The 23,184-nt window shown below is 49.7% G+C and overlaps 1 protein-coding gene across 17 annotated transcripts in view; it reads left to right on the forward strand.

Annotated features, from left to right (window-relative positions):
• Nucleotides 1-23,184, forward strand: part of LOC127585086 (KN motif and ankyrin repeat domain-containing protein 2-like) — a 142,470-nt gene that overhangs the window by 106,894 nt on the left and 12,392 nt on the right. For 14 of the 17 annotated variants that reach the window (XR_007958469.1, XM_052042251.1, XM_052042252.1 and 11 more), the window contains 6 exons: nt 6,525-8,147; nt 12,092-12,286; nt 15,881-15,992; nt 17,518-17,952; nt 19,696-19,783; nt 21,629-21,848. Coding sequence is in view for 16 of the 17 variants with exons in the window: in XM_052042251.1 (XP_051898211.1) it covers nt 6,525-8,147; nt 12,092-12,286; nt 15,881-15,992; nt 17,518-17,952; nt 19,696-19,783; nt 21,629-21,848 (2,673 nt within the window). In the remaining variant the exon portion in view is untranslated. Of the gene's footprint in view, nt 1-2,744; nt 2,877-5,131; nt 5,279-5,509; nt 5,720-6,524; nt 8,148-12,091; nt 12,287-15,880; nt 15,993-17,517; nt 17,953-19,695; nt 19,784-21,628; nt 21,849-23,184 lie in introns of those variants that run through there. The other 3 variants (XM_052042265.1, XM_052042263.1, XM_052042266.1) reach the window with 3 other exon arrangements.

Consider the following 23,184-nt stretch of genomic DNA (forward strand, 5'->3'; position numbering starts at 1 on the left):
GCAGACACTTCTACACTTGCCCATGTCTCATTCCTGAAAATAAGGTCGAGTACAGCTCCGTCCCTAGTCAGACTCTCTACATACTGCTTTGAAAACCCTTCCTTGATGCATTAAACAAATTCCACCCCAACTAGGCCCCTTACACTACGTAAGTGCCAGTCAACATTGGGAAAACTAGTCATTCAATTACTGCAACCCAATTACCTTTATATTGTACTTCTATTTGTCTACATATTTGTTCTTCCAAATCCCACTGACTACAAAGGGTGGCACGTAGTGTAGCGGTTAGCGTAACGCTATTACAGTATCAGCAACCCGGGTTCAATTTCTGCTGCTGTCTGTAAGGAGTTTGTACGTTCTCCCTGTGTCTGCGTGGGTTTCCTCCGGGTGCTCCAGTTCCGTCCCACATTCCAAAGATGTACAGGTTAGGAGCTATGTTGGTGCCAGAAGAGTGGCGACACTTGTGGGCTGCCCTCAGCACAGTAACACAAAAAGATGCATTTCACTGTGTGTTTCGATTTTTCATGTGATTAATAAATAAATATCTTACCTATTTGGAGGCCAACAGTGTAACCCCATCAATGTGATCATCCCTTTCTTATTTCTAAGTTCTACCCACATAGCTTAATTTAGAGTCATTGAGCAATACAGCACGGATACAGGCCCTTCAGCCCAACCAGTCCATGCTGACCACGTTGTCCACCCAGCTAGTCCCAATTTCCTGTGTTCAGCCCATATCCCTCCAAACCCCACCCCTCCATGTACCTATCCAAGTGCTTCGTAAATGATACTGTTGTACCTGCCTCACCCACTTCCTCTGGCAGCTCATTCCATATACTCACCACCCTCTGCGTGAAAAAGTCGCCCCTCAGATTCCTTCTAGATCTTTCACACCCTAAATCTATGCCTCCTAGTTTTGGACTCCCCTACCCTGGGAAAAAGACTGTTACTGTCCACCTTATCTATGCCTTTCATAATTTAAAAAATTTCTATCAGGTCACCGCTCATTTTCCTACGTTCCAAGGAATAAAGACCCAGCCTGGCCAACCTCTCCCTATAACTCAGGCCCTCGAGTCCTGCAACATCCTGGTAAATCTTCTCTGCACTCTTTCCAGTTTAACCACGACCCTCCTATAACAGGGTGACCACAGTGCTCCAAGTGCGGCCTCACCAACGACTTATACAACTGCCACATAATGTCCCAAGTCCTATACTCAGTGCACTGACTGATGACGGCCAGCATGCTAAACGTTTTTGTCACCACCCTGTCTACCTGTGATGCCATTTCAATGAACTATGCACTTGTACTCCTACGTCCCTCTGTTCATTACACCCCCTATCCAATTGGCCACTGCCTCCAGGATATCCACTCTACGATGCTCTCCCTGATCAGCAGTGAAACACCTCCTCCCTTTTGGAACCCCCCAGTCACACCTGAAGGAACTGTACCCAGCTGCCACTCCTGCCCTTCCCTCAGCCACATTTCTGTGACTGTCACATAATCCCACTTACTGGTCCACGGTCTCTGCGCGTCCTCTTACCTGTAAGGCTCCTTGCATTAAAGTAAATGCAGTTACGCATACCAGCCCCACCCCCACCCATCTCTGCCCGCTCTGCCCACTAGACTTGTCTGCTCCATTTACTGCAGTTGCTTCTCTCACCCCTCCTGCTACTCCGTCATGTTGGGTCCCACCACCCCCTCCCCCCCCCACCTCACTAGTTTAAACCACCCTGAGCAGCACTAGCAAACCATCCTGCCAGGATAGTGGGTCCCCTCCAGTTTAGATGCAACCATCCGTCCTGTGCAGATCACCTCTGCCCCAGAACAGATTCCAACTATCCAAATATCTGAAGCCCTCTCCCCTGCACCAGCCCCTTATCCAGACATATAGCTGTTCGATCTTCTATTTCTAATCTCACTACCTTGTGGCACTGGGAGTAATCCTGAGGTTACTTCCCCAGAGGTCCTGCTTTTCAAATTTCTACCCAACCCCCTAAGTTCCCTCTGCAGGACCTCATCTCTCCTTCCCTGCAGTGAGGGACCTTGAACAAGTGTAGAATGTTTTAAAATCATTTTTCAGGACCTGGGAGTCACTGGCAAGATCAGTGTTTGTTGTCCATACTCAACTGCTCTTGAGAAGTTGGTGACGAGCCACTTAAACTGTTGTAGTTCTTCCAGAGAAGGTGGTGTTGGGGAAGGAGTTCCAGGATTTAAACCCACTGATGGTCAGGGTGATGGGTGACATGGAGTGGAACCTGCAAGTGGCAGTGTTTCCAAGTGTCTGCTGCCCTCGCCCTTGGTGGCTGAAGTCTTGGTTCTTGGGAAGAGCGTTAGGAGTTGCCAGGGCGATTAACCACAGTGCATTTTGGTGGCGGCAATTTGTGCACCAGAGTTGAAGGGAATAAATGTTTAGGCTGGTGAATTGGGTGCTAATCAAGTGGGCAAGTATGTCCTGGAGAAGGATGAGGTACGTGATCGTTCTGAAGCTGAACTCATCCCTGCAAGTGGAGAGTGCTCCATCACACTCCTAACCTTGTAGATGGTGGAAAGGCTTTGGGGAATTGGGAAGTGTGTCACTTGCCACAGGGTACTGAGCCTCTCACCTGATCTTAGAGTCATAGAGAGGTACAGTGCAGAAAAATATTCTTTGGCCAACTGAATCTGTGCCATCAAACACGCAGTCACACCAAGCCCATTTTATTCTCTGCACTTCCTCCAGATTCCACTACTCACCTACACACCAAGGGTCCATTTACAGCAGCCAATTAACCTACCGGCCCACACGTCTTGGGATGTGGAAGGAAACCGGAGCACCCGGGGGAAACCCACACGGTCACAGGCAGAACGTGCAAACTCTACACAGACAGCGCTGGAGGTCAGGATTGAACCCGGGTCACTGGAGCTGTGAAGCAACAGTACTACCAGCTGCACCACTGTGTTACACTGATCTTGCAGTGATGGTGTTGATGTGGCTGGTCCAGTTGAGTCTCTGGTCAATGGTGACTCCATCTTTGGGCATTGATGATGATTGAAGGTGAAGCATAGGTTGTTGGACTCTTGTTGGAGACCATCATTGCTTGGCACCTTGTGGTGGGAATGTGATTTCCCACCTATCCGTCATTTGTGGAAGTTGATCTGAAAATTGGGCAAGTTCTTTGAATTATTATCCATGTTACTATATCCCATAGCAGGAAGAACAGGTTCTGCTGGCAGGGAAGTAGCAGAGGCCAAGTCAGTGGCACCACAACTGGACTCTGTTGTACCGCAGGGAGGTGAAAGACGAGGACGAGCAGTGGCAATAGGGAACTCAATAGTCAGGGGGGTCAGAAAGGCATTTCTGCGGCCACGAACCTGACTCCAGGATGGTGTGTCACCAGGGTCGAGGACGTCACTGAGCAGCTGCAGAACGTTCTGAAAGGGGAGGGTGAGCAGCCAGAGGTCACGGTCAATGTTGGTACTAACAACCGCCACCTACAAAATGCACTGTGGTTAATCGCCCTGGCAACTCCCAACAGCATGGGCTCCAGGGAGAGCTAGCTAAGTGGGTACATAATTGGTTCAATGGTAGGAAGCTGAAGATGTTGATGGAAGGTCGTTTTTTTGGACTGGAGGCCTGTGACTGGCGGTGTGTCACAGGGATCTGTGCTGGGCCTACTGTTCCTCATTTAAATAAACGTTGGATGAATATGTGCAAGGCACGGTTAGTAAGTTTGCTGATGACACTAAAATAAGTGGTATCATAGACAGTGAAGAAAGTTATCAAAATTACAGGGGGATCTTGATCAGCTGGGTATGTGGGGCCAAGGGAATGGCAAATGGAGTTTAATTGAGATAAGTGCGAGGTGTTGCATTTTGGGAAGCCACACCAGCATAGGACTTCCACAGTGAACGGTAGGGCCCTGGGGAGTGGTGTAGAACAGAGAGACTTAGGACTACAAGTACATGTTTCCCTGAAAGTGGCGTCACAGGTAGACAGGGTAGTGAAGAAGGCATTTGGTATGCTGGCCTTCATCAGTCAGAGTGTAGGAGTTGGGATGCTGCAGTTATACAAGACGTTGGTGAGGCCACACCTGGAGTATTGTGTAGCTTTGGTCACCCTGCTATAGGAAAGACTTCATTAAGCTGGAAAGAAGGCAAAGAAGATTTACAAGAATGTTGCCAGGACTCGAGGGCCTCAGTTATAGGGAAAGGTTGGCCAGGCTAGGTCTTTATTCCTTGGAGCGTAGGAGGCCGAGGGGTGACTTTATAGAGGTGTATAAAGTCATGTATGCACACAGTCTTTTCCCCAGGGAAAGGGAATCAAAAACTAGGGGCATAGGCTCAAGGAGAGAGGGGAAAATTTAAAAGGGACCTCAGAGGCAACCTCTTCACACAGAGGGTGGTCCGTATATGGAACGAGCTGCCAGAGGAAGTGGTTGAGGCAGGTACATTAACAACATTTAAAAGACATGTGGACAGGTCCATGGATAGGAGAGGTTGAAAGGGATATGGGCCAAACTCAGGCAAATGGGACTAGTTTAGATGGGGACCTTGGCTGCATGGGTGAGTTGGGCTGAAGGACCTGTTTCTGTTCTGTATTACTCTATGACTATAAATGCGTAGATTGGTTGGTTACTGACTGACACGGGGAGCTGTGTTCTGTGGATAGAAGGGACTATCCCTTTCTTGCCCCTCACCCTTTCAGTTTCTCGATTCCACTGATGTGTGGGAATGCTCTCTGAATAGATATTTAAGAACATATTGTTCTGAAGCGTTCCCAAGAGCTAACTATAAAACAAGGCACGCAGTATCCCTGATGCCAAATTAACATTCTAATTTAAAATGTTGCTCAGACTAGTTGGCCTCCAAACAAGACTTCTGCTTTCAGTAACTCAGTCTTACAGAGGAAAGTGAACCAGTCTTAGAGTCATACAGTGCAGAAACAGGCCCTTTGGCCCACTACATCCATGCTGCCCAATGTACCTATCCGCACTAATATAAGATATTTTTTATTAGTCACATGTACATCGAAACATACAGTGAAATGCGTCTTTTTGCGTAGAACGTTCGGGGGGCAGCCCGCAAGTGTCGCCACGCTTCCGGCGCCAACATAGCATGCCCACAACTTCCTAACCTGTACGTCTTTGGAATGTGGGAGGAAACCGGAGCACCCGGAGGAAACCCACGCAGACACGGGGAGAACGTACAAACTCCTTACAGACAGCGGCTGGAATTGAACCCGGGTCGGTGGTGCCGTAAAGCACTACGCTAATCGCTACACCATTTATCCCACATTAGGTCTGTGGCCTTCTCTGCCCCGGCAATGCAAGCACTTGGCCGGTTGTTTCTTAAGTGTCGCAAGAGGTTCACCACCTCTTCAGGCAGCACATTCCAGACTCCAACAACCCTCTAACTCCCCCTCAGATCCCCTCAAAACCACCGACCTCCAACCTCACACCCATGCTGTCTTGTCTTCAACACTGCCACCACAGGGAAAAGATTCTCACAATCTGCCCTATCTGCCTCCCCTCATCAAAACATTTTTGTGCTCAGTTTATTCCCTGCAGATGCCATTATAGTGGCATGTCCTGAATCAAGAAAATAAATGATATCAAGGATTTGAGCTGTAGAGGTGGACAGCATGGAAATGGGCCTCTTGGGTCACCTCTCACCCTCCTCCACACCAGGGAAGATCCACTCTCTCCTTATAATGAATGCTGCAGTCCAGGTAATGTCCCGGTGAGTCTCCACTGCACCCTCTCCAGCGCAATCACCTCCTTACTATGGAGACACGGGAGACTGCAGATGCTGGAAACTCGAGCGACAGGCGACCTGCTGGAGGAGCTCAGTGGGTCAAGCAGCATCTGTGGGGATGGAACTGTCGACGTTTCCAGTCGAAACCCTGCATCAGGACTGGGAGTGGAGGGGGGAGTGTAAAGAGGAGAGGGGGGTTGGTGAGGCGGGGGCCAGAGCTGACTGGTGGACTGAGGAGCTGGGTGAAAGGATGACGGGTGGGTCGAGCCTGGTAGGGGAGGGGGGAGAGTGGGACCTCCGCCATTGCTCTGCCCCACCACATGCAGCTGCAATGCACGGGTGGAGAAGACCCTGCTGGAGACAGAAGCAGGTGGATGGTAGATGGGGGCAGACGAAACAAGGAGGAAGATGGTGCCGGGAGAGGGGAGGGGAGGGTGAAGGTGGAGACAGCTGATAAGCAGGACTCTCCTCAGTCCGCCAATCACTGTCTCGCCACACCCGCTCTCTTTACACTGACCATCTCCCCTCTCCGGTCTCAGTCCCAATGCAGGGTTTCGACCCGAAACGTCAACAATTCCAACCCCCCCCAAAGATGCTGCTCGACCTGCTGAGTTCCTCCAGCAGACCGTCTGTTGTCTCACATCCTCCCTATACCATGGCGGCCAGGAGCTCATTGGGGAAGGTCCCGTCTCCCTCTCCCTCGGACTCTTGAGAAAACTGGGGCTCTGCTTTTGATGGCCGTACACCCATCAGAGGTCCTAACCTGTTTGACTCTTGCTGTGCCTTCCAGGTAACATGGACCTCACGGCTGGGTCAGAGGCCAAGGGCAAGGACCAGAACCTGCCCTACTCCGTGGAAACTCCCTACGGCTTCCATCTGGACCTGGACTTTGTGAAGTACGTGGACGACATCGAGAAGGGGAACACCATCAAGAAGGTTCACATCCACCGGAGGCCGCGGGGTTGCAGCTACACTGGCTCCTGGTGGACCTCCACCGAGTCGCTCTGCTCCAACGCCAGTGGCGACAGCAGGCACTCGTCCTTCTCCTACTGCGGCCGCAGCACCTACACGCCCACCGCGTGCGGCTACAACAGGCCGGGTGGCTACAACGCACGGGTGGAGAAGACCCTGTTGGAGACCAGGAGGAGGTTGGAGGAGGAGCCCCTGGGCTGCGGGGAGGGTCGGAGACCACGCTACACCAGTCTGGGCAGCCTCCACAGCAGCGTGGCAGGTTCCACCAGTTCCCTGGCGGGCATGGGCCAGTCGTTCTCCAGGCTCTCCTCCTACAACGGGTCGCAGAGCGCGCCGTCAGGTCACTTCACCCCGCTGGGCTCCGGCGTGGCCACCCCTTCCACCCCCAACCCCACCCACCTGCACAACATCCGCGAGCAGATGGCAGTGGCCTTGCGCCGGCTGAGGGAGTTAGAGGACCAGGTGAAGATCGTGCCAGTGCTGCAGGTGAAGATCTCCGTGCTTCAGGAGGAGAAGAGGCAGCTCAGTGTCCAGCTGAAGAGCCAGAAGTTCCTCGGTCACAGTGCAGGCTTCATCTCCCAGCGGTCACTCAAGCCCAAGGGGGAGCTGTACATCGACGTGCCTGAAGAAGACAGCCCTCGGAGGAAGGCAGAGTCCCCGCTCTCTCTAACGCAGACCCAAGCCATCCTGGGAAGAGTGACTCCAAACTGGGCAGCGAGGAGGGGTCTGAGGGGCAGCACGGCAGGAATCAGGAGCGTGGGCATCTGGGTGAGGGAGAAGGACCTGGGCATCACCCCTTCTTCCCTGCACCAGGACGTGGAGCACCATCGGCACGTGGCCGAGCTGCTAACCAAGAAGATCTCCATGCTGGAGAGGCAGCTACGGGAAGCAGGCCGGGAGCTGGAGTCCGCCAGGGGTGAGCGGAAGACGACGGCGGACAAGGGGCAGCAGGCGGACATTGGCGGGGCGGCGGCAAGGGCGACGATCCCCGGGAGCTGGGAGCCGGCGGCGGATCAGAGAGTGGACCCCGGGGCAGGTCAGCGGGCTCCGGGGAAGAGGGGGGATGGCACGGAGCCTGGAGGCGGTGGCGAGGGGCGGTCGGTGGGCGTACACGTCGGACCCCTGGGGCGCCCTGTGGGCGAGGAGCCGGCCGGAGACCAGAGCAGGAAGAGGGAGTCACCTCATTCCAAGGCAGAGGCGGTCCCCTCAATGGGCCAGGCAAGGAGCGGAGGAGGGGCGGCGGCAACGGCCGAGGGGGAGGCCTCCGGCCGGCCCTTCAAGGAGGTCCCAGCCAAGCTAGTGACCTGCACCATCGTGACCACGCTGGCGTCCACCTGTGAGGAGGTGAACTCGGTGATGACCACGGCCAAGACGGTGAAGCAGGCGAAGACGGGACCGAGCGGGGCAGAGCTACGGGAAGCGGTGGAGCAGCTGACCCAAGGTACTGCAGGGAAAAGCCCTCTCCCCACCTCCCTGTGTGGCCCCACCCGCCCTTACCCCGCAGCTATTCACTCAACCTCAGTACGTGTGACAATAATACTCCAAGTCCACTTTGCACAACCTCAGAACATCCCACAGCTCTTTGTACCCATTGAAAGGCAGTCACTGTTGTAATGTCTGAAAGGATGGAAGCCAATTTTGCACAGGAAGATCCCAAAAACTGCACTGTGATGATCAGCAGGCTGTCTGTCTTAGTGATATTGGTTCAGGGTTTGGTATTGACCAAGGCACCAGGGCAAACTGATACACCACGACTTTGGTCTTTTACCTCCACCTGCGAGATCAGACGGGGCCTCAATTCAATGCCCCACATGAAAGAAGGCACCACCAAAGATTGCCTAACAGATGGAGAGTGTTTGATGGCTCTGGGTCTGTACTCGATGGAGTTCAGAAGGATGAGAGGGGGGATCTCGTTGAAACCGACCAAATACTGAAAGGCCTGGATAGAGTGGATGTGGAGAGGATGTCCCCATCAGGAGGAGAGTCTCAGAATAAAGGGAAGTCCCTTTAGAACTGAGATGAGGAGGAATTTCTTCAGCCAGAGGGTGGTGAATCTGTGGAATTCGTTGCCACCGAGGGCTGTGGAGCCCAAGTCACTGGGTGTATTTAAGGCACAGGTTGATAGATTCTTGATTGGTGGGGGGGTTAAGGGTTAAGGGGAGAAGGTGCGAGAACGGGGTTGAGGAAAATTAATCAGCCGTGATTGAATGGCGGAGCAGACTCGATGGGCCAAATGGCCTAATTCTGCTCCTCTGTCTTATGGTGTAAAGTGGCCGTTCCTGTCAGATGCCACTGACAGATTCACAAGGAGGAGGTGGTGGTGAGAAGGGGAAAAAGAACAAGGGTGGGGAGTGGGACTGGCAGAGTGTGAGGGGAGGGAATAGCAGGGAGATGAGGTGTGTGAGAACATGGGAAGAGGCATTGGAGGGAAGGGAGAGGACAAGGAGAACGGGAGATGGGAAGAGAACAGATTTGAAGACAGGAGCTGGGCAGAGGATCATCAAAGGCTGCAGAGAAGAGACTTTACCAGCTGCGTTTAACCTCAGTGCTGTTCCTTGGCCACAGATGGAGTGATCCTCCCCAGGGCCCCCAACACGTGTTCAGCCACGGGTAGGGGAGAAGGTGATGACGAAATGTGGATCGGGGTTCCGGTCTGGTCTCTCCTGGCGGTATTGGCTGAGGAGGCAGTGTCCACTGACCGTTGGATGTGACGGACTCTCCAAAAGCAGCAGCTGTGGAGGCTCAGGACAGCAAACGGGGGAGGGAGTGTGGACACACTGTCCTGTCGTCACCGTCTCACTCCATCAGATCCTGGGAAACACAGCAGTGCCGGGGGAGTCAGCATCACTGCGGAAAACCGCTCGCATTTCTGCCAGGGTTCATGTCCTCCACTACTGCTGCTCCCAGTCCTCACTCTCTCTCACACACTCACTCACACACACTCTCACACACTCACTCACACACACTCATTCACAAGCACTCTCACACACTCATTCACACACACTCATTCACTCTCACACACTCATTCACACTCACTCACACACTCACTCTCACACACTCATTCACACACATTCTCACACACACTCACACACACTCATTCACACACTTGCACACTCACTTGTGCACACTCATTCATGCACATTTGCACACTCACACTCATTCACACACACACACTTTCACACACACTCTCACTTACACACTCTTGCACACACACATGCAATGATATACTCACTCTCAAATACACACTCGTACAACTCACTTTTATACTCACACATATAACTACTCACTCACGCACACAATCACTCACAATCACTAATTCTCACACACATACGCCCACTCACATGCTCACTCTCACACACATACATACAAACACACACTCACTCACCTTGCCCATTTCAAACATCCCACATTGTTGCCCCATCCCCGACTGCTCCCCAGGTTCTGTACCCCATTCCCTACCTGGATCCAGCTACACCACCATTCCCTCCTCCCCCCCCCCCCCCCCCCCCCGTCACTCAGGTCCCCCACTCCACTTCCCCTGGATCACACTTCCACACCTTCTCCTTATCAGATCCTGCTCCCCTTTCCTCTGGATCACACTTCCCCAGTCCCTCACCACCAACCTACAACCGCCACCCCCCCCTCCATCTCTCCCTGTTCCTCACACACCTTCCTCGTGCCCTTCCTCCTGCCCACCATCCCCCCCAAAACATTCAGATTCTGGACGTCTGACTAAAATGTCACCTTGGCTGTGATTCGGATGTCGGATCGCCTGAACGTCAACAGCTGTGCAGCGGTTTATGCAGCTGTCCCAAGCACTGGGTTTTATTCGGTGAGCTGAAACTGAATGGGAAGAGGTTTTATTTGTGGAAGTACATGTTTGGACAGAGCACGTACTCATCTGGAGTCAATTATGAACCTTTCCCACTAAGTAGGGATCAGGGGGCTGTGCCGATGGGGCTTCAGACTTTGAGTTTTGGAGCTCCAAACTGCACTGAATCCGGCCCAAGCTACTGGGTGAAAGGTTCTTGTCCCCTGCTGAAACATCCCATGCAGAACGAACATGGGAAGACTCAGTTACATCCACTGGCTATAGACTGACAGTGCTAAGCTGCTCATAATTCAAAATTAGACCAAAAAATCTGACAAGTTCCCAGGGCAGTGTGGGTTAACCACAGAGAAAAACTGCCTCTACACCCTCCCTTCACGCACTCCCAGAGCAGCAGCAGCACATAAAACATAGAACAGTACAGCACAGGAACAGGCCCTTCGGCCCGCAGTGTCTGTGCCGAACACAATTCTAAGTTAAACTAAATCTCTTCTGCACATGTACAGTATGTGATCCATATCCCTCCATTCTCTGCACACTCATGTGTCTATCTAAAAGCCTCTTAAACACCTCTATCGTATCTGCCTCCACCACCACCCCTGGCAGCCCATTCCAGGCACCCACCGCTCTCTGTGTAGAATACTTGCCCCGCAAATCTCCTTTGAACTTTTCCCCCTCACCTTAAATGCATTTCCTCTAGTATTTGACATTTCTACCCTGAGTAAAAAATTCTTGACTGTCTACCCTTATCTATGCCTCTCATAATTTTATAAACCTCTCAAATCTCCCCTCATCCTTCTCCGCTCCAGAGAAAACAACCCAAGTCTGTCCAACCTCTCCTTGTAGCTCATACGCTCTGATCCAGGCAGCATCCTGGTAAACCCGTTCTGTACCCTTTCCAAAGCCTCCACATCCTTCCTGTAATGGGGTGACCAAAACTGTACACAATAAAGATTAGATGCAGAGGAAAAGTCCCTCTGAAGTGTCCTATCAAACACTTCCTAGGTAGATATAACAAAGGCTAAATACTCAGCAAAGATCCTTTTTCAATGTTTCATTCCCAGATACAAAGCCCCCAAGAGGTGCCAAATACAAAACCACCTCAACTCTACCCCAGGGCAGGCACAGCAGGGTTAATGGAGACACAGGAGACGGCAGACGCTGGAATCTGGAGCAACAAACCATCTGCTGGAGGAACTCAGCGGGTCGAGCAGCATCTGTGGGGGGGAAAGGCACTGTTGATATTTCAGATTGTAACCCTGCATCAGGAGAGTGCAATCCTGATTCTGAGTTTCGACCGGAATCGTTGACAGTGCTTTTCGCCCCCATAGATGCTGCTTGACCCGCTGAGTTCCTCCAGCAGATGGTTTGTTAAGGCAGTGTTAAGCTGCCTCAACATCACTGATCAAAGAACCCCTATAAATGTTCTCACCCAACAGGGGAAGGAGACCAATAGAGGTGCAAACCCTGTATTAAAGGGACAAATTGCAGTCCAGATGGTTCCGTGACCCAGAAAATGAGACAAAGATCTGATTTTATAACATTTCTATTTCAAGCCTCTCGTGAAGACCACAAAGCCCTCCCCTCCGCTCAGGCACCTCGGGCTCTTCCAGTCTCTGATGTTTGCAGTGCTGTGGAGACACCACGTGAGCTGGGTACCCCAAGGACAGTGGAAGCCCACCACCAGCCCCCAAAGGATCCGGTGAGACCAGGAGACCCTGACCCATCGTCAGATGATTCAACACGACCAGGTAATCCTTTCACTGCTCTTGACATTCTGCTGGTGGGTAACAGGAGAACAGCAGCACACGTAGGGCACAGCTGATTGGAGGCAGATCCCAGCAGCTGATAGTCCCTCAAGCAGCTCACTTGGCAGATGCATAACCAACTGTGGTATCAAAATTCCACCCTTGACTTAGAGGGCAGCACTCTCGCCTCTGAATCACAAACTCGTGGGTTCAAGTCTTGATGGTAGGAAGCGGAAAGTGATGGTGGAAGGTTGTTTATCTGACAGGAGTCCCGTGACTGTTCCGTGGTGTTCCCCAGAGCTCGGGTGCTGGGCCCATTGCTATTTGTCATCTATATCAATGATTTGGATGAGAACGCACAAGGCATGGTTAGGAAGTTTGCAGATGACACTACAACAGGTGGTGTGGTTGTCAGTGAAGATGGTTTTCAGGATTTACAGAGGGATCTTGATCAGCTGGGTAAGTGCGCGGAGGAATGGCAAATGGCGTTTAATTCGGATAAGTACAAGGTGTTGCATTTTGGGAAGACAACTGAGGGTAGGACTTTCACAGTGAACAGTAGGGCCCTGGGGAGTGTTGTAGAACAGCGGGACCTAGGACTATAAGTACATGGTCTCTTGAAAGTGGCTCCACGCGTAGACAGGGTGGTGAAGAAGGCTTTTAGCGCGCTGGCCTTCATCAGTCTTTGAGTATCGGAGGTGGGACATCATATTGCAGTTGTACAAGACGTTGGTGAAGCCGCATTTGGAATATTGACCCTATGGCCCTAAGTCCCACTTGCGATCCGTGAGCACTTGACCCAGAACTGACACCAGTGCCGTCCAAGGTGCCATCAGCTGGGGAGACTTTAAGGAAGGCTCCAACTGAACTCTAGATGGATTTAAAAGATCAGATAATCTGCTGGAAAATAGAGGAGCAGAGTTCTGCTCAGGTATAACATTTCTATCCCAATTTTTATTTCTGTTTCATGCTCCAGCTCTCTCTGCCTCCTCCTGTTCTCCCTCCTCTCCCCCTGTCGCTACCTCCTCTCCTCCTTCCTCTTGCCATCTCTCTATCTCCCTCCCCATCTCTATCTCCCTCCTCCATTTCTCTTCCCCCTCCCCTATCTATAATTCCAGCTCTCTTACCTCTCTCTGTCTCTAACCCCCACCTTACACTAGGTTATAGGGAGAGGTTGGACAGGCCGGGACTTTTTTCCTCGGAGCGGAGGAGACTGAGAGCTGATCTTGTGTAGAACATCATGAGAGGCATAGCTGGGGTTAATGCACTGTCTTCTTCCCAGGATTATGGAATCAAGAACTAGAGGGCATAGGTTTAAGGTGAGAGGGGAAGGACTTAACGGGAACTTGAGGGACAACATTTTTACACCGAGGGTGGTGGGTATGTGGAATGAGCTGTCAGAGGAAGTGGTCGAGGCAGGTACAGTAACGATTTTTGAAAGACAGTTGGACAGGTACATGGACAGGAAAGGTTTAGAAGGATATGGGCCAAACGCTGGCAAATGGGACTAGCTTGGATGGGGCATCTTGGTCGGCATGGACCAGTTGGGCCGAAGGGCTTGTTTCTGTGCTGTATGACTCTATGATTCCATGACCCCATCCCACCTCTCTCTCACGCTCATATTGCCTGCCTCTTTCTGTCTCCCTCTTTTTTATCTGTGCCTCTTATTCTCTCCCAGCCTAAGTCATTCAGGAGCACACACACCCGATGCATGTAGTAAGGTCCCAGAGCACAGCTTGGGAGCAGGATTCTACAGAGGCACCGTCCACCACATCATCTGCTACATGATCTTCAACAAACACCCCCTTCCTTCTCCCTGCTTGGAAGTTCAGCATACTTGCCTTTGTTGGTCAGGGTGTAAGTCAGGAAGGCATGTTGCAGCTGTATAGAACTTTGGTTAGGCCACATTTGGAGTATTGTTTGCAGTTCTGGTTGCTGCACTTACAGGAATGACATGGAGGCTTTGGAGAGGGTGCAGAAGAGGTTCACCAGGATGTTGCCTGGATTGGAGAACATTTAAGGAGAGGTTGGACAAACTTGGATTGTTTTCCCTAGAGCGTCAGAGGCTGAAGGGTGGCCTGATAGAAGCGTATAAAATGATGAGAAGCATAGACTGTGTAGATAGTGTCTTTTTCCCAGGGTGGAAATGTCACATACCAGAGGGCAGAGCTTTAAGGTGAAAGGGGAAAAGATTAAAGAAGATTTACGAGGCAAATCCTTTACATTGCGAGTGGTAGGTGCCTGGAACACACTGCCAGAGGAGGTGGTGGAAGCAGATACGATAGCAGTGTTTAAGAGGCATTTAGACAGACACATGAACAGCAGGGAATTGACGAATGTAGACCATGTGCAGTCTAAATTGGCAACAGACACCATGGGCCAAAGGGCCTGTTCCTGTGCTGTGCTGTTCTATGTTCTAAGTTTCTATTGGATCTGTTTGGACTGTTCTTTCAGTCAACGCAGTCTAGGTGCCAATTCACACCACTTTAAAAAAACCTTCCTGACATCCAGACATTGGCTAACCCAAGGGCAGCATCCCCAGCGGACTGGGCCCTTTCTTTAAGGCTCATGGAAAGGAAAAACAAAGTAACCAAAGAAAGAGGTGTAGAGAATATAGATGGGTTGGTGCCCAGGCGATGGGTGATGAGGTGGAACTCAGACTGATCCTCAACAGTTGTTTAGAATTAGAACTGGAATTAGAATTGGTTAATTATTGTCACTTAGAGTCATAGAGTCACACAGCATGAAAACAGGCCCTTCATCCCAACTAGCCCATACCTACCAAAATTCCCATCTAAGCCAGTCCTATTTGCCCCCTTTTGGCCCATATCCCTCTAAACCTTTCCTATCCATGTACCTGTCCAAGTGCCTTTTAAATGTTGTTAATGTACCTGCCTCAATCATTTCCTCTGGCAGCGCGTTCCATATACTGACCACCCTCTGGGTGGAAAAGTTGCCCGTCAGGTTCCTACTAAATCTCTCCCTCTCACCTTAAACCTGTGCCCTCTAGTTCTTGATTCCCCAACCCTGGGAAAAAGGCAGTGCACATTGACCCTAGCTATGCCCCTCATGATTTTATACACCTCTATAAGATCACCCCTCATTCTCCTATGCTCCAATGAAAAAGGTCCCAACCTGCTCAACCCCTCTCCATAACTCAGTCCCTCAAGTCCCAGCAACGTCCTCGTAAATCTCCTCTGCACTCTTTCCAGCTTAATAGCGTCCTCCCCATAGCAGGGTGGCCAAAACTGAGCACAATATTACAAATGTGGCCTTACTAACATCTTGTACAACTGCAACATGTACCAAGATACATTGAAAGACTTTTGCTTGCATGCCACCCAGTCAGATCATGCCACAGGTAAGTACATTGAGGTATTAAAAAGGAAAACAGAATGCAGAATATAGTGTTACAGTTACCGAGAAACTGCAGTGTAGGTAGACAACAAGGTGCAAGGGTCACGACGAGGTAGATTGGGAGATCAAGAGTTCATCTTTTAGTGTATGAGAGGTCCGTTCAAGAGTCTGATAACAGCAGGATAGTAGCTGTCCTTGAGCCTGGTGGTAGATGAAGCCTCTTCCTTTTCTCCTTCACAGTTTCCCCACAGGGAGCACAGCTAAAGTCCATCATGAAGAAGAAGGAGAATGGAGGAAGTTCTGACAGTCCTCCGACAAAGAAGAGCCTGCAGTTTATCGGTGTTAATGGGGGGTGAGTATCTAAGGCTAACGGTCTGGCTGTGTGTTCCATTGCACTAGTCAAGATGCCCTGCTCCAAATCTCTTTCCTTTCACTGGTATGAAATTCTCACTGAGTTGGACACACTCTTAAACTGGAGTCTGACAGATTAACCCCATTCACCCATGAAAATGCTGAGGAACTCAGCGGGTCAGGAGTTATCTGTGGAGAGAAATGGACAGGACGTTTTGGGGCAAGACCCTTCATAGCACATCAGTGCCTCTACTTCCTCAGAAGGCTAAGGAATATCAGCATGTCCCCGTTGACCCGCACCAACTTTTATAGATAAACCGTAGAAAGCATCCTATCCAGATGCATCACAGCTTGGTATGACAACTGCTCTGCCCGAGACCACAAGAAATTGCAGAGAGTTGTGGACACAGCCCAGTCCATCCCCTCCATGGACTCTGTCTACACTTCTCGCTGCCTTTAAAAAGCAGTCAACATAATCAACCCGGACATTCTCTCTTCTCCCCCCTTCCATTGTGCAGAAGATACAAAAGCTTGAAAATGCGAACCACTAGGCTCAGGGACAGCTTCTATCCCTCTGTTATAAGACACTTAAATAAACCTCTTGTCTGATAAAGACCTCTTGACCTTAAAATCTACCTCGTCATGGCCATTGCACATTATTGTCTGCCTGCACTGCACCTTCTCTGTAACCGTAACACTACATTCTGCATTCTGTTATGTCTTTTCCCTTGTACTACCTCAGTGTTTTGAAATGATCTGTATGGATGGCATGCAAATCTAATTTTTTCACTGTATATCGATACATGTGACAATAATAAACCAATACCAACCTGGACTCGGCCTGAAGCTTTGACTGGCCATTTCCCTCCATAGGTGCTGCCTGACCCCTGAGTTCCACCAGCATTTTGCTTTTTGCTCCAGATTCCAGCATCTGCGGTGTCCTGTGTCTCCATCTCCCCATGACTCAGGAGATATGGTTGGGGAAGTGGGAGCAGAATGTGGGGACAGCTAGTTTACAAGGAACTAAATCGTAGCATTGTTTGGATCCCACGGGCCATGAAGGGGTCAATTGTAGGGTCATACAGCACGGAAACAGACTCTTCGGCCCAACCTGTCCATACCTATCTAAGCCAGTCCCATTTGCCTGTGTTTGGCCCACATCCCTCTAAACCTTTCCTATCCATGTACCTGTCCAAGTGCCTTTTAAATGTTGTTAATGTACCTGCCTCAACCACTTCCTCTGGCAGCTCGTTCCATATACGGACCAAAAGTTGCCCCTCAGGCTCCTGTTAAATCTTTCCCCTCTCACTTTAAACCTGTGCCCTCTAGTTCTTGATTCCCCAACCCGGGGAAAAAGACCCTATCTATGCCCCTCGTAATTTTATACACCTGTGTAAAAAAACTTGCCTCACACTTCTTCAAATGTTCCCCCTCTCACCTTAAACCTATGCCCTCTAGTTCTTGATTCCACAACCCCAGGACTCAGTTGAGAAGATGCCTCTTGAGCAACAGTTTCTTTCCTGTAGGTACGAATCAACATCTTCTGAAGAGTCCAGTTCAGAGAGTTTATCAAGTGAGTCAGACGGTGAGAGCACGGAGAGCGATTACCATGAGGCCAGTGAGAGACTTCCAGGAGAGCAGACGGAGAAAGCAGAGAGCAAAGCTGCTCCTGCACATACGGTTCAGGAATCCCAGGGTGTCCGGACTCAAGCGGAGCCCGCGCAGGGAACCAAGAGGTTGGAGACTCCAACAGAACCCACGCAGGAACTTGAGAGTGGGCGGACTGCTGCTCAGAGCACGCCAACCTCTGAGGGAGAGAAGAAAGTGCAGGACGTAGGGAGAAAAGGGCACGTGAAGGAAGTGGTGCAGAGAACAGAGGGAGAAACAGAGGAAGAAGTCAAGGAAGGGAAAGACCAGCCAGAAGCCATCGTTCACCATGAGCAGAAAGCAGACAGCCGCACGTACGTAAAGAATATCTCATTTTTAATTTCTCGTGCCTTTGAGGAAGGCAAAAATATTATCTTCTTTTCATAAACATAGTTCTTTATGAAACAATCCCAGGTCAGTTACAGCAATGTTCAGATATAGGATTAACCTCCCTCTAACGTCCACATCTTTCATTATCAGGCCAAGTCCAGCACAGGGTTATATTCTCTTGTGATATAAAGGAGGCCATTTGGCCCATCGTGGTTATGCTGGTTCTCAAAACCAGCCTGTCAATCCCCTTCCCCCACTTCTTTCCCTGTAACTCACTGTGCCCAGCAATTCCCCCCTCTGACTCTCCCACCATCCACCTACACACCTGGGGCAATTTACAGCATCCAATTAACCGACCGACCTGCATGTCTTTTGGGATGTGGGAGGAAACTGGAGCAACCGGGGGAAACTCTTGCGGTCACAAGGAGAACATGCAAACTCCACACAGACAGCAACAGAGGTTGATGATCATGAGGTGGGATCATTAACTGCTGATCAAGGTAGAGTAAAGCTCCCTCTGTGCTGCTCCGGAGAGCACTCTAAGAGCAGGGACAACACAGGTTACGTACAGAGTAGAGCATCTATAATGTCCCATCACACAATCCCAGAGCGGCGTCTGGATTCTGGAGTGCATTCTGCAGAGCAAGACAACATTTTAATTTAACTTGATGTTTTAATAAAGTTACATTAAAACAAAAAAAGAGCACAGAAGACCAAAAAAAAGCATTAGGGAAAAGACAGGTTAGATATAAGATATCTTTATTAGTCACATGTACATCGAAACACACAGTGAAATGCATCTTTTGCGTAGAGTGTTCTGGGAGCAGCCCCCAAGTGTCGCCACACTTCCGGTGGCAACATAGCACGCCCACAACTTCCTAACCTGTATGTCTTTGGAATGTGGGAGGAAACCGGAGCACCCGGAAGAAACCCACGCAGACACGGGGTGAACGTACGGTAGTGTAGCGGTTAGAGTAACACTATTACAGCGCCAACGACCTGGGTTCAATTCCAGCCACTGTCCGTAAGGAGTTTGTACGTTCTCCCCGTGTCTGCGTGAGTTTCTTCTGGGTGCTCCGGTTTCCTCCCACATTCCAAAGACGTACAGGTTAGGAAGTTGTGGGCATGCTATGTTGGTACCAGAAGTGTGGCGACACTTGCGGGCTGCCCCCAGAACACTCTACGCAAAAGATGCATTGCACTCTGTGTTTCGATGTACATGTGACTAATAAAGATATCTTATCTAATAGCGTTACGCTAACCGCTATACTACCGTACCTGCCATATAGAATAAGGTAATCTCTACACACTCCCAGGGCAGATCAAGACAGAGTAAAGTTCCTCTACACTGCTCTATCAAACACTTCCATGGCATGGATGGTATGGATCCATCTGACCCAATCGCCTGTGTCTCTTCCAAAGTTACATCATGCCCAGGTGTCCCTGGAAAATGAGCTCTGAGTATCTGCCAGTTCACTGGGGGCTTCCAGAATCTCTGGGCACCATAGAAGCTGGTGTTCATCCTGGACAAAGAGGACAACATTTACGTTTAATTTTTTTCAATAAATTTATTTTGAAAATAAAAGAATAAAAAAAGAATCTCACAAGATGGGAGCTTGGGGATAAAAGCTAAAAAGGGAAAATGAGCAGGTTGTCACAACACTCCTGCTGTGTTTCAGGAACGTGATGGGACAGACCTCACTCACCTGCGACTGTGTTGCTTTCAGGTTTGAGCTGACTGAGGGCTTGGTGTCGGCTTGTGTAACTCTGCAGAAACACCTGAATGATCCAGATGGCTTCACAAACAAAGACGTGGTATGCTCTCTCACTGTTTGTCCATCTTTCCCGTTACAGTGTGTCTCCTCTGCAAATCTCAAGGATTTGATTGTTTTATCGGCACTGAGGCAATGTGAAAGACAGCTGGCTATCAGCATACCGTTAAAGAAGTAGACCATTGGGCCCATCATGTCTCTGAATTAGTCCACAGCTCTTGCTAATCTTCCCATTGTGTATGAGGCATGTAGTATGGGCAAGGATCCCCACCACCCTGGCCATTCCCTTTTTCCCTTCTACCTTCTGGGAGAAGATACAGGAGCTTGAAAGTCCAGACCACCAGACTGAAGAACAGCTTCTTCCCCACAGCTGTCAGACTGTCCTGAACCAATCACCTCCCTCACACGCCCTTCCTGGTGGGGCTGCCAGTGACTTCACCTCTCACAGTTTTTCTGCTGTTGTCACTTTAGTATCTTTTTTTGTGCTACTTCAGTTTGCTAAACAATCTTTGCACTGTTCTGTTTTGTGGTCTTCACTGTATTTATCGTTGTATTTATCATTACCATGTACACTGTTTACTATGTGAGCTTCAAACGAACAAGGTATTTCATTGCACCTTGGTGTATATGACAATAAACTAATCTAATCTAATCTAGAAGTTACTATTGAATCTCCTTCCGCAGCCCCTTTCAGTTAGTCCATCCTGACTGTTCCCTCTCTCTGTGTAAGATAAATCCTTGTTGCCCTACCCCCTGAAAATGTACATCTCATTACCCCCCGATTTGTAAAGCCTTGTACTGAACCCTCCCCTAACTTTCTCTGCTCCAAGGAGAACAATCCCCTCCTCTCCAGTCTTTCGATGTGGCTGCGGTTGCTCAGCCCTGGTAACGTCTCAACAAATCTCTGCACCCTCTCCAAGTCACGATCTTATTCCCTTCAGTCTGGATGAGTTCAGCTTTGTTGCTTGTGTTCAAAAACATTCAAAATCCCTTTTGGCATTTATAATGATCAATCTTGGCTGGTTTCAAATGATCCTTGAACATGGATGTGTTTGGGAATGGGAGGGGTGATGGTGTGCGTGAATAAAGATTCAATGAAAAGGGTGGATGGATAGTTTGGAATGGTAAGCAGGCTAGATAGGGATGGGCTGAGGCTGTATTTGGATGAGATATAATCTGTGTAGTTAGCCGAGGGTTAGCTGGGGATGTCTGGGCATGTTAGTTGAGGTTGGCTGAAGGCGTCTGGGCAGCTTGGCTGGAGATGTCCAAGCAGGTTGGCTGGGGGATGGCTGGGGAGAACCTAGCAAGTTGGTGGGCGTGTTATGTGGAAGTATGTTGGCTAGGGGTCTCTGCTAAATGTCATGATGTTTATTTTCACGTCAAGTCAAGTCGAATTTATTATCACGTGGACAAGTACGGTGAGGTACAACTACAATGAAAAACTTGCTTGCAGCATTACAGGCATGTAGGTACAGACAACACACAGAAAAAATATTATTATTAAAATGTATAAGACAGAGAAGAAAAGCTATGCAAAAACAAGACAGTGCAAAAAAAAGACACAATCAGAGACAACACGCAAGTTGCTGGAGGAACTCAGCGGGTCAGGCAGCATCTGTGGAGGGAAATGGACAGTTGACGTTTCAGGTCAAGACCCTTCCTCTAGACAGAAGCATGAGTTCCTCCATCGTCTTGTGTGTTGCTCCAGATTCCAGCGTCTGCAGTCTCTTGTGTCTACAATCAGAGACAAGTCTATGGTGGTGCAAGAGGTGGTCTGTAGTTGGGGTGTTGTGTAGGGTGCAGCTGGGGGAAAGGTCTGGGAAGGTTCGCTGACTTGCTGTTACGATGTGTTCTGTTTCTGATGAAATATCCCTTACATGTCCTGCAGAGGGTGAGCTATCTCACCATACAACAGGAGTGGCTTTTGGTATCCAGCCCAAAGACAGCAGATCCTGAGTTGGTACGCCGGTACCTAGCTGTGTTTAAGGCGATGTCTCCAAACTTGCTGGAGCTGATAGTTAACATGGCAGATGGGAACGGGAACACAGCCCTTCACTACACCGTCTCGCACTCCAACTTCCCAATTGTCAAGTTGTTGCTGGATACAGGTAACCTCTTCATCTCTCTGTAGTTATAACCGTGTTTGTTCACAGTGTTCCTCCATTGGGAGAGCGGAACAGATGAGTGGGAGACTTTCAAATAGAACAAATCTTATAGATTATAGAGTCATATAGCATGGAAACAGGCCCTTCAGCCCATCAAGCCCATGCCAACCATCAAGCACCCATTTTTTACACTAATCCCATACTAAACCCATTTTATTCCCCTCATGTCGCCACTTTCTCCCAACAGATTCTACCACTAGGGACAACTTACAGTGGCCAGTTGAGCAGGCAGGCAGATTACAATCAGACTACTGTCTACCTGCAATGCACTTCCCTATAGCTGTGACATTTTATTCTGTATTCTGTTATTGTTTTTACCCTGTACTACCTCAATGCACTGTGTAATGAATTGATCTGTACGAAAGGTATGCAAGACACATTTTTCACTGTACCTCGGTACAAGTGACGATAATAAACCAGTACCAATACCAGTTACCCTACAAAACCACACGTCTTTGTGTAAATTCAACACAGGAACATCCGAGGTCAGCATCGAACCCAGATCTCTGGAGCTGTGAGATAAAGATCATGTGTTAACCATGGTTGTGCTTTAGACCTCTGGTTCCTCCTGCAAGTTGTAAATTCCAGCTGTAGCAAGAGGGCGTCATTACAGATAGGTTCAAGTCCTACTCTGGAGACTTGAGCACAAAGACTAGCCTGGTATTCAGTGTGCTGCTGAGAGAGTATTACAGTGTGGGGATTAATCTGGTATCTGCCTGCTCTTCTCCGGTGGAAGTAGAAGTCCCACCACCGTTATTTTGAGTCCTTGCAGGGAGTGCAGGGTCCTAGCCTGTGTTCGTCACTCGATCAACAAGATCAGTGCTATGTGGGATCTTAACTAAAAACAAAAAAATCCTGGGAATGCTCAGCAGGTCAGGCAGCACCTGGGGAGAGGGAAACAGCTGATGTTTCGGCTGGATACTCTATTGGATTTGTGGAACTTTGCATAAATTGACTAGTAAGTTTTCTAATTTACATATGACAGTGAAGGAGACCATTTGGCCCATCAAGTTGACTCAGCTCACAGAACAATCCCATTCCTGTACCAGTCTTCCTATTCTCCCCATACTCACAGTCATTCCTCGTCCCCTCTTCATTTTAGGGCAGTTTGAGGTCAATTAACCTCCCAGCTCGGACGTCATTGGGATGTGGAGGGAAACCAGATGATATGGAGGAGACCCACGCAGTCACAGGGAGAACGTGCAAACTCCACACAGACAGCACCGGAGGTCAGGATTGAACCCGGGTCTCTGGTGCTGTGAAGCGGCTCTACCAGTTG

The sequence above is a fragment of the Pristis pectinata genome, chromosome 31 (genome assembly GCF_009764475.1).
Source record: "Pristis pectinata isolate sPriPec2 chromosome 31, sPriPec2.1.pri, whole genome shotgun sequence".
Taxonomy (NCBI): domain Eukaryota; kingdom Metazoa; phylum Chordata; class Chondrichthyes; order Rhinopristiformes; family Pristidae; genus Pristis; species Pristis pectinata.